Source organism: Bombyx mori, chromosome 15 (assembly GCF_030269925.1).
Source record: "Bombyx mori chromosome 15, ASM3026992v2".
Taxonomy (NCBI): Eukaryota; Metazoa; Arthropoda; class Insecta; order Lepidoptera; family Bombycidae; genus Bombyx; species Bombyx mori.
Window position 1 is genome coordinate 15,681,513 of NC_085121.1, and position 11,531 is coordinate 15,693,043.

The 11,531-nt window shown below is 40.7% G+C and overlaps 1 protein-coding gene across 2 annotated transcripts in view; it reads left to right on the forward strand.

The window, feature by feature from the left end:
• Nucleotides 1–7,352, forward strand: part of LOC101745275 (carcinine transporter) — a 49,101-nt gene extending 41,749 nt beyond the window's left edge. For both annotated transcript variants that reach the window (XM_012697415.4, XM_012697414.4), the window contains exons 10-12: nucleotides 1,075–1,250; nucleotides 1,947–2,101; nucleotides 2,985–7,352. In XM_012697415.4, the coding sequence (XP_012552869.1) occupies nucleotides 1,075–1,250; nucleotides 1,947–2,101; nucleotides 2,985–3,057 (404 nt within the window). In that variant the 3' untranslated portion in view covers nucleotides 3,058–7,352. The remainder of the gene's footprint in view (nucleotides 1–1,074; nucleotides 1,251–1,946; nucleotides 2,102–2,984) is intronic.
• Nucleotides 7,353–11,531: the final 4,179 nt, after the last annotated feature.

The window sequence follows — 11,531 nt, forward strand, 5'->3', positions numbered from 1 at the left end:
GCGTAGGTACCACCACCCCGCCTATTTCTACCGTGAAACAGTAATGCGTTTCGGTTTGAAGGGTAGGGTAGCCGTTGTAACTATACTGAGACCTTAGAACTTATATCTCGAGGTGGGTGGCGCCTTTACGTTGTAGATGTCTATGGGCTCCAGTAACCACTTAACACTAGGTGGGCTGTGACATCGTCTACCCTTCTAAGCAATAAAAAAAAAGATGAAAAAGGATTTGGATTGGTGTTGATTTTGCTAGAAATATTTATAGCTAGTTTTACATTTTCATCTTGTGTTCTTTGCAATTAATACTAGAGGTGACCCGTGGTTTTACCCTCAGACACAGCCCACTGAGTTACTCGCCGGATCTTCTCTGTGGGTCGCGTATCCGGTCTGGTTGTAGATTCTGCGAAACACTGCTCTTGTTAGGGTTAGTCGGACTTTTTGGCGGGAACGCGAGGAGCGAAGTTGTGCGATTTTATTTATTTTGTCTATTTAGTGTTTCTTCAGGATTAAATGTGTAATAACGGTGGCTTATTAACTGTTTAATATATGTGAAATCTGTGAAAGTGCACAAATGTGGGAAAATGAAACAAAACCGCTGAGCTAGCTTCTCGGAATCTTCCAAAAAGTCCACTGAAAAAGTCACCAAGTCCAGTAAATGACCACCATTTTACTGAGATTATATTTCATCTCATATCATCTCATCTCATTTCATTTCGTGCCATGCCATGTTTCATATTGATCAACTTCATTTCATTTCACTTCATATTACCATTTTTCATAAAAATAAGAATATAAATTAAAATAAGACCTGACCTAAAGGTCTTAGTAACCAGGTCATAAAATCCCTTAAAAAAGGGTTAGTCTTAGCAACATCGTCAGGTTTGAGCCCCGTGAGCTCACCTACTTGTTAGGGTTACGCTGAAATGGCCTCTCAAGGCTACCAGCGTAGCTAAAAAAAGAGATCCGTGGCGCGGTCTTGCCCGAACAGTATCGAACCATCTGCTCGTCTACCTCCCCAGAAAAAAATCCTGTAATTAATGTGTAATAGTTAGTGTTTTTTTTTCTATTTTCTTTTAGGCATCGCCCAAGCTGCACTGGCCGTAATGGCGCGGTTCTTCATCAACATGTCGTACAACGCTGCGGTCCAGTGGGTCACGGAACTGCTGCCTACCGGCGTCAGGGCGTCGGGATCCTCAGTCCTGCACATGAGCGGCTACGTCGCTATAGTGCTCTCACCTTTTATTGTCTATTCGGTGAGTTTGACTGTGCACATATATAAATACTAGCGACCCGCTCCGGCTTCGCTGCAGAAACATTTAATTTATTATTGACTAGCTGACCCGGCAGACTTCGTAGTGCCTCAATCGATAAATAAAATACTTTTGTGTAAAATAAACTTAAAACAAACAAAAGGAATCGGTCCGACGGGGGACACACACATCAAAGGAAAAACAAAATTGTTATTTTTATTTAATTCCGAGCATTTTCATATTTATCTACCTTTTAAACCTTCTCTGGACTTCCACAAATAATTCAAGACCAAAATTAGCCAAATCGGTCCAACCATTCTCGAGTTTTAGCGAGACTAACGAACAGCAATTCATTTTTATATATGATTATACCTATAGATTATGAAAATTTATCGTACTGGTGGTAGGACCTTTTGTGAGTCCGCACGGGTAGGTACCACTACCCCGCCTATTTCTGCCGTGAAGCAGTAATGCGTTTCGGTTTGAAGGGCGGGGCAGCCGTTGTAACTATACTTGAGACCTTAGAACTTATATCTCGAGGTGGGTGGCGCATTTACATTGTAGATGTCTATGGGCTCCAGTAACCTCTTAACACCAGGTGGACTGTGAGCTCGTCCGCCAATCTAAGCAATAAAAAAGAAAAAAAAGCAGCACGGAGTGGATCTCACAAGCCATCAATAGTATTTGTGCTTGTGATAGGAACGTGTTTGGACCCTGCTGCCGCTAGTTATCCTGAGCGTGATAGCTCTGGCTGGCAGCGGTGTCGGCATCGTGTTGCCGGAGACCATGGGCAGATCCATGCCGCAGACCATGGCCGACGGCGAGAGGCTCGTCAGAGATTATTCGTTATGCTGGTATGAACTTATTGTAACATTAACATTATTCTTCTTGTCCACGAACCGAGATGATGGTGATGTTGATGACATTACACGTCACGATCTGCATATCTTGTGAGTCCGCGCGGGTAGGTACCACCGCCCTGCCTATTTCTGCCGTGAAGCAGTAATGCGTTTCGGTTTGAAGGGCGGGGCAGCCATTGTAACTATAGTGAGACTTTAGAACTTATATCTCAAGGTGGGTGGCGCGTTTACGTTGTAGATATCTATGGACTCCAGTAACCACTTTACACCGGGTGGGCTGTGAGCTCGTCCACCCATCAAAGTAATACAAAAAAAAAGCTCTAAAGCTCATTCTTTTTTTTACTAACCTACCTCTTCGCTGGTAGCCTAAGAGGTAATTCCAAATAAGCCCAGACGGGTAGGTGAGCTCGCGGGCTCAACCTGAGAGAATTTGCTAATACTAGCCCCAGCAAGAGCAGTTCTTCGCAGAATCTACTACCAGGTCGGAATCGACAAGATCCTGCGAGAAACTCAGTGGGCAAACACATTGTATTGCACTGTAGTGTATTGGTTATATTAGACACAGATCATCTAGCCAAGGTGATAATGATCTTTAGGGTTAAAAGTATGTGTGTACATGAGACATAAGACACGTGGGTCTTTCCGGTTCCCGTAGCAGATAAAAATATTCTAGCTTGGCGTCGAATTTACCACGACGGCATATTTAAAAAAACAACTCCATCGTCTTAAGAATACGTTTTTACATGATCTGTGCGCAAATTTGACTTCTTTAGTTTTTCATTGGATCCATTCATTACGTAGTGCTTCTTTCAGACATCAAACTGTAATTAGTTCGTTCGCATTAACTATATAGCTGTTTATCTATTTTGAATCACAGGAAACCAAAGTCGGAAAGCTCAGAAACAGGTCAATGGAAAAACGAAAAGGAAAAAACTCATCCTTTAGTATAGAAACTCCTTCCAGTTCCCGAAGGGAAGGAACTTCCGAGGGGGCGTGTTTACGGACACAAATGAACCGCGGTGATCATTAAGGTTAATTTTACTCAACGTATTGCGTATTAATAATAAAAATAGATAAATAATCATTGTAGTGCATTTACTTTTACGTAATTGCAAGCTTGTTATGCAGTTATAGGGAAAATGTTCGAACTCTAAGTGCGAACTTTGCGTTTGTGTGGGTGTGGGTCAATGACATCAGATAGTAAAAATACAAATACAACTTAATAACGGGTATTTTATTGTTAATTTGTATTTTTGTATTTATTAGCGTATGTGGGTAGGCCGTCGGACGGTAAGCCGTTACCGGGGACCGTACTTTTTTTTTTCTTTTTTTTTTTCGGGCCGAGGGCCGAACCTCCTACGAGGTCCCCGCGCCTAGGGGGCGCGCGGGGTATGTGAGACTTAACGATCTGCAGGTGTTGAGAGCAGATCGCGGGCCCAAGGATTTTAGGGCCCACCCACTAAACGACTCCCCTGCACTCTTACACCCGACGTCCGATCTCCGTCCGGGGTCAGAACCTGGACAGAGTAGGGGGGTTCCCGCGGTCAACACTACAACCAGACACGCGGCGCCACCGGGGACCGTACTTGCCTTAACTCGAATGCCGTCGCCAGTTTGAGACATTATATATAAAGGTTGGAGTAACATGGTCACATCCACCATCGAGCTTTTCAGATTCAAAAGCATTATTGTCAGGTCATTGCTCCCGAAGTTCTAAGCTATTAATTCGAATGCTTACTAAAATCAAATCTGTCATACGTAAAGTATATCAAAGGCGTTTGCTTTGTTAATACCATCAGAACTGTGTGCTTAGTGCGAGTTTTTTAACTTCTCGATCGCGTAAAAGTTAACTCGAAATTATATGGAGTTGGAACAGCGCCCCTAGCGGCAAACGAAGAGAAGTTGCGCAGAACTTGCAAAGCACACTGATGGCGTAGATTAACTTCTTCCGTATAATTTTAGTAAAAATTCAATTTACTTTAGTACACACTCACACAAAAGCAAAAAAGGTTCATCATGTCCTTGATTAAATAAAATTGTACGTTAAAATAAGAATTCTATGGTCGTTTTTAATGTATCAAGTAATAACGATATCTTGTAGATGTGAGGGTAATCGTTCCCCGCGCTGCCTTTGAATCTTTAAAAGAAAACCTTCAATAGCTTTAAGCACGCCTTCCATTATTAATAAAATTGTATTAATAATAACGTCAATTAATTTGTTAGAATTGTAATTTTAAGGTATTTAGGATACTTTTTTATTAAGCCATTATTTTTCTTTTCTTATTGTCATCGTGTCTAAAACAAGATGTTTTTAAAGAGAAACTCATAGGCTATAAATAGTGCGCTAATAAATTAAAATGAATTGTGGCGTGACAGGGTTTCGTCCAGTGTGAAGTTATTTCTGGCTATATTATCTTACACACATATACATCATGAGTTTGGGATTTCCCCCCAATAGATGGCGCTGCTCGATTTGTCTGAATCGTGCAATTGTCCCCACGGAGTGAATTTTCTTGGTTTTTTTAAAATAAATACCTAATAGGTAGATATTGTTACGTTTTTATGAGTTAATATTACACACTCGGTAATTACAAATCTAAAAGTCTGGGATCCAAGTTTCTGAAAACATTGATCACTAGTGCAAAAGTAGCAACATACTGCAAATACACCAGTAAACATATTCTCAGTCGCTTATTAATTAAAGTGACCGGAATTACTAATATTATTTGTCATTGTTTTTGTTTTTTTGTTTACCGTTCTAGTTAGGTTTCAATATCTGACCTTTTAGCTCTTTCACAATGGTGGATTAATGAAGTACCTACGTTTAAAATTAAAATCCTAAAATTTAACGGTGCGTAAAGGACGACTTTTACGTTGATAGGTATCTATGGGCTCTGGTAAAAGTTTAACATCAGAAGGACCGCGAGCTCATTACTTAATCTAGAGATAAATAAATCTATACTACTGGTATATTTACAGTTGAGATTTTAAATTTCTTAAAACAGTAACAGTTAAGCATCACTACATAGTATAAAACAAAGTCGCTTTCTCTGTCCCTATGTATGCTTAAATCTTTAAAACTACGCAACGGATTTTGATGCGGTTTTTTTAATAGATAGAGTGATTGAAGAGGAAGGTTTATATGTATAATAACATCCATTAAACAGTGGAGAAATCAATAATAAATTACAGTTTCCGAAGCGAAGTGAGGGCGGGTCGCTAGTACCTGATATAAACTAGTTTCAAATAAAATATACAATCTTAAAGTAATGTATGTTGTTTACTTTATAAGTGGCGATAAACTATTCTACTGGTTTCTTAACACATTGCGCAAACCGTCTATAGCCAATCTATAGACTGTTTGTGCAATGTGTTATCTCTATTAATGCGTATAAAGCGCGGAGCGTCGTAATACAGACTATTGCGCAGTTTGATTATAGGCACTAGGTATCGATTTTTACGGACGTGTTAATAACACTTATAAATAACAATTAAAACTAAATTTTTCTGTGAATTTAGCTATGATTTTAGTAATTTTTTTTTTCAATTAAATAAAGTTTTTGATAGAATACTTTTTTCAGTAAATCCTATAGAACTTTCTCCAAAATATATGAAAATGAGGTCAGCACTAAAAAGGTCAACGTACTTGGGAAGGTATATATAAAGAACTATGTGCTTAAATTCTTATCCTTATAATTCTTTATAGATTATCTGTCTTATATTTTGTAAAAAAATGTAGTGGAGCCTACGATTAATGTACAACTTTAAAAAAATGCCGAAATAAGTTAAATTAATGACGAATAATTATCATAACGAATGCGGTCCAACCGGTCTCTCACTCAAATATCTATGATAAGAGAGATAAAGGTAATAAATCAGTGTGGTCTAATGTTATTACTTTATGCGGGAGAGTTTCCATCAAGCTTTTACTGGTGGTAGGAGGTTTTGTGAGAGCACATCGGTAGGTACCACCACCCTGCCTATCTCTGCCGTGAAGCAGTAATGCGTTTCAATTTGACAGGTCCGGCAGCCGCTGTATTTAAAAACGGAGACTTAGAACTTGTGTCTGATGGTGGGTGGCGCCATTTACGTTGCCGATGTCTATGGGCTTCGGTGACCACTTCACACTAGACGGGCCGTCAGTTTGTTAAACCTTATGAGCAAGAAATGGTTGTATGTGCGAATGGCCTATTTTGGGTATGGAAATCGGTTGTTTTCTTAACACAAACATTTGATTGTAAATTACATACTATCATAGAATATATGGCTATGTGTACATTGGTTTTCCATATGCAAATTTGTTTTATTGTTTTGCGAAGACATACAAGCTTATGGTCCACTAGATACATATGTACATGTAGGTACATATATTTATACTTTTTAATTAGATATATACTCGTGCCTTCGCTTATCATCCTCAAAGTTAGGGGCCCAGCTAATCCGCTTTCTAACTCTAAGTACTCTTTCCAAATCTCTTCTGAAGAAAAATATGTCAAGACAGATAGTATCGGGACCATGAAATGTGATGATTAGCGCAGACGTAGTTCATTCCAGTGGCAGGAGTGAAACGGTAAGAAAGGTGATAGGCACGTAAAGCTTTTAAAATAACTGTCTCATAGGTATCGACAGGGTCGTGATTAATCAAAATAAGATTATGAATTTAATTCCTTTTAATTTTTATTTTAAGTACGCATGCCTTAAGGACTGAGATTTTGTGAAGTAGGTACGTATGTGTATGTATCGATCTGTTATATGGACATCCAAGATTATCTTGGTAGGTAATCGAGTTAAGGTAACATGGAGTCGATCGCCTGTTTCTTCATTTTTGAATGCTAAAAGATATATTTAAAATTAATTTTACTGTTTAGTCTTATTATAAAACTTTCGTGGTGACGGTCTTATATTATATAAACGTCGAGAATAAAATAGTGAGAACAATAAAAATACAAGACTAAACCGTAAAAGTTGTTTTAAATGATGTCTGCAGTACAAAAAAATTTTGAAAGATGTTTGGACGGTGTTATAGCCAAACTCAGAACTTGTGTATCCTTTTCTATGTATTATAAATATATTAAAGCTACAGAGCTTCAAGCTACTTAGTATGTTGTAAGGTTTTTAATTTTACAAATACATGTTTAGCATATCAATATTTTTAGGTTATATTGAATAAGACGACCTGAACATTGTTCAAGTAATACTAAAAGTATTGTACAAATGTTTTTAATAAATGATAATTTTCTAATTATGAATATTGTTTTAATGAAAAACTCGTACGATCATTACTTCGAAATGCAAATAAACTTTAGGTAATAGTACGTATACCGATTGCTGATGCTGATTTGTGGTGTTTTTTTTTTTCCTACCTATGCTGATAGCCTTGAGAGGCTATTTCAGCTTCGCCCTAACGTTTGTAGGTGAGGTCGCGGGGCTCAACCAGAGAGTTGCTAACACTGACCCTAGCAAGAGCAGTGCTTCGCAGAATCTACCATCGGATCGGAAACGCGACCCACTGAGCAGATCCGGCGAGAAACTCAGTGGGCATGTGGTGTTACGTGGTTAGTTAAGCTAACCGAAACAATTTGAATTCTTCTTCTTCTTCCAGTGCCTCTTCAATCCTAAAGGTTGGCCGTTAGCTTCCTGTATTGATCTCTATCAGCAGCCAGCCGGAACAGCTGTTCGACGGAGGCAATACCGATCCACTCCCGGATATTCCGGAGCCATGACTTCTTTCTTCGCCCAGCACGTCTCTTTCCGTCCACTTTACTCATCATTATCAACTGCAGCAGCATGTACCTATCGTTCCTGAGCACGTGGCCGAGATATTCTATCTTGCACTTTTTGATAGAAGGCAACATTTTCCGGGACATATTAACGCGCTGAAGCACGGTTTCGTTCCTGACCCTCTGCGCTCAACTAGTGCGTAACATGCGACGGTAGCACCACATCTCGAATGCCTGTAGGCGTCTTGTAGTGTCCTCTTTCAGGGTCAAAATCTAAATCTACGGTTCTAAGTCCACTGTCGGGGAGTGGCTACCATATATCGTGGACGTCGGAAATGCCAGGCTACTTACACCGCAGCCTCTGATTACAAACTTCGATATCCTACAATATAAAATGTGCGTGGAATATTGATTCCCAACTCGGTAAGTGCGGTAAAGCGGGTCTAGGATACTCTGCTGGGCAAGTTTCGTATTCATTCCCAAATGGGAATCGATCGATTTACCCAGACCCAATTTGTACACCAGCATAGTTGCCGGCTATACCGAAATCACCGAGCCGTGAAGCAACACATCCACATTTTCATTTCACATCTGGCTCCTAGCACTGATATGGTTTTGCAATACTTGTTTGTCGTTCCATAGAAGATAAAACTGCTCATAGATTAGACTCAACGATAAAACGTACAAGCCTTGATTCCACATAGTTACTTTATTAGCTATCTTCGTAATCCGAAATTATATTACATGTCTATAGTATATAGGGTTTCCACCCTTTTTTTTATGATTGAAGGATTACTGGTGGCCCGGAGGCCTTTCCAGTTTCACCAGGACAGGGGGGCGAGCAAAGGCTCAGCCAGGAGGGGTGGTATTTGCTAACAGCTACCCGAGCGCCTCCGAAGGAGACCTAACAGCTCAAGAGTAGCTGCTTCGCGAATGAATCTACTACCGGATCGGAATCGCGACCCGCTGAGAAGATCCGGCGAGAAACTCAGCGAGCTGATTCATGGGTTAGGTTGCACGGCGAACTCTTTGTCGAGTTTGACGAGTACGGTTACCGAGGTCCCTAAGCCTGCTGCTAGTGTTAGAGATGAAGGCGTCTAATGCAAAGGTTATTGGATCTGATGGATCCGTAAGGACGTGTCTAGGGCGTCGACGGTTACTGGCTCCTGCGTGATCAGGATTCGGGGAGTAGTCAGCGGCGGCAACGATAAGGCGATTATCACGACGGGTTTCCACCCGTCACTATTAAAGTATTGAACGTTATTTCAGGTAATTGGACTCTATGCTTTATGTGAAAAATAAAGTACACGAAAATACTTTAATTGGCATGATTTGGCTTCTTTGGGATTTTGAAAAGATATATTTTTACATATATGAAGTCGTCGTGGCCTAAAGGATAAGACGTCCGGTGAATTCGTATCGAGCAATGCAACGGTGTTCGAATCCCGCTGGCGGGTACCAATTTTTCTAATGAAATACGTACTTAACAAATGTTCACGATTGACTTCCACGATGAAGGAATAGCACCGTGTAATAAAAATCAAACCCGAAAAATTATAATTTGCGTAATTACTGGTGGTAGGACCCGTTGTGAGTCCGCACGGGTAGATAACACTGTCCCGCTTATTTCTGCCGTGAAGCGGAACCCATTACTTCGTAGGGTAGGATAACGATGCCTAGTTATGATGCATTCAACTCAAAACCTAACCACCCTACCAAGTTTCAAATTGCCGTAAATGCAAAAACAAACCCACAGACACAGCCCACTGAATTTCACCGGATCTTGTCAGCGGGTCGCGATTCCGGTCCGGTGGTAGATTCTGTGAAGGAATGCTCTTGCTAGGGCTAGTGTTTTTTTTTTACTGCCCTTTTAGGCAGACGAGCACATAGCCCACCTGATGGTAAGTGGTAACCGTCGCCCATGAACTTCAGCAAGGCCAGGGGCAGAGCCAAGCCGCTGCCTCCCGCTAATACTCTCCACAAGCCACGTTTGAAGAAGGACATGTCCTAGCGCTCGGGAGACGCCGTGGAGGGGAGCTCATTCCGTAGCCGGATGGTACGTGGCAAAAAATACCTCTGGAAATGCACTGTGGATGACCGCAGTGGCTCCAGGTAGTATGGATGAACTATACTCCGGTGGCGGGCGGTGCGATGGTAAAAACGAGATGACGGTATCATTTCGAACAATTCCTCAGAGCACTCCTCATGGAACATACGGTACAAAATACAGAGGGAACCGAAGTCCCTCCGCAGAATCAGAGTTTCCAAACAATCCCTGAGAATGGAATTAAAGCAGTGTTAGCAAATTCTCTCAGGTTGAGCCCGTGAGCTCACCTACCCGTCTGGGCGTAGCTGGAATAGCCCCCTAGGGCTACTAGCGAATAGGTAGCGGATAAAAAATAGACACAAAAATTATAAACACCAGTGCAAACGTACATAGGAGGAGCTCAGTGAGAAACACACGTGCCTACATAGAATTGATAGATTTGAAGATTATAAATAAATAAGTGTTAACGCCTACGAATTTTTAAGGAGCAATGTACAAAATTTTATTTATGTGTACCGACACCATTTTTACACACTTCAATTAATGGCCGCGACAAGCTAACTTGTTCGCAACGTATTAAATTAACAAAAACCTGTATAAAGGAAATACAAGCACAAAATCGATTGTGGAAGAAACCCAAGCATCCAACAATAAGTAATAACACCCGTTTCTTCCGATAAAGTATCAAAATATATCAGGCGATGTAGGATATTATGTAAACAGCCGTACAGATTATTGTAATTTAAAATCCTCTGGCCTCGTTTGAATAGGTTAGGCACTATCATATTAATCGTAATCAAAGTGGTTTCCTTTAAATCTATCTGCCCTTAATCTATACGCTGCTATAAAAATGTAACAGAAGTGTATTTGTTTATTGAAGATTAATTAATAACAAAAAGTTAAGAGACTAACAGTTGTAGTTGATGTACTTTTGGCCTGTCATTTTCGGCCCATTTGTGCTGCGACGTAGCCGCCATAAATGACCACCTTGTCAACGTCACCCTAAACACGTCATTACGGAACCTTCCGATCCATTAACGGTGCTTTTAAGTACCACAAGCACCGGTCACCGTCCTCGGCGAACCCGTCGCTTGCGACGAAGGGCTCCACGAGTGAATTAACCTGTGGTTTGTTATTAGTATTCTCGGGATATTATGCTCCGAACACATAAAAGTCAAACACACCAATTCAACAATATAATAAAATAATATGTGTACAATGTTCTATTATAAAGTAAAAAGAGTAAACAAGTCGATAGGCACTACAAGACACAAATTAAAGCTAAAATCGTATAATCTATGACTAAAATTATAATACGTTTTACAATCAACTTAAATCGATGCGCGCCAATCTCGCAGTATGACGTCACGGGACACCTGCGCGTTCGGGAACTCCGATCGCATCCGATGACGCCCGAATGCGACCGAGTGTTGCACGCTACAAACCCATAGACACAGCCTGCTGAGTTTCTCGCCAGATCTACTCAGTGGGTCGCGTTTCCGACCCGTCGGTAGATTCTGCGAAGCACTGCTCTTGCTAGGGCCTGTGTTAGCAACACTCCCGATTAGAGCCCTGTGAGCTCACCTACACGTCAAGGAGTAGCTGAAATAGTCTCTTAGCATAGGTAGGTAAAAAAAATGTGACGAGCATGCAAAAG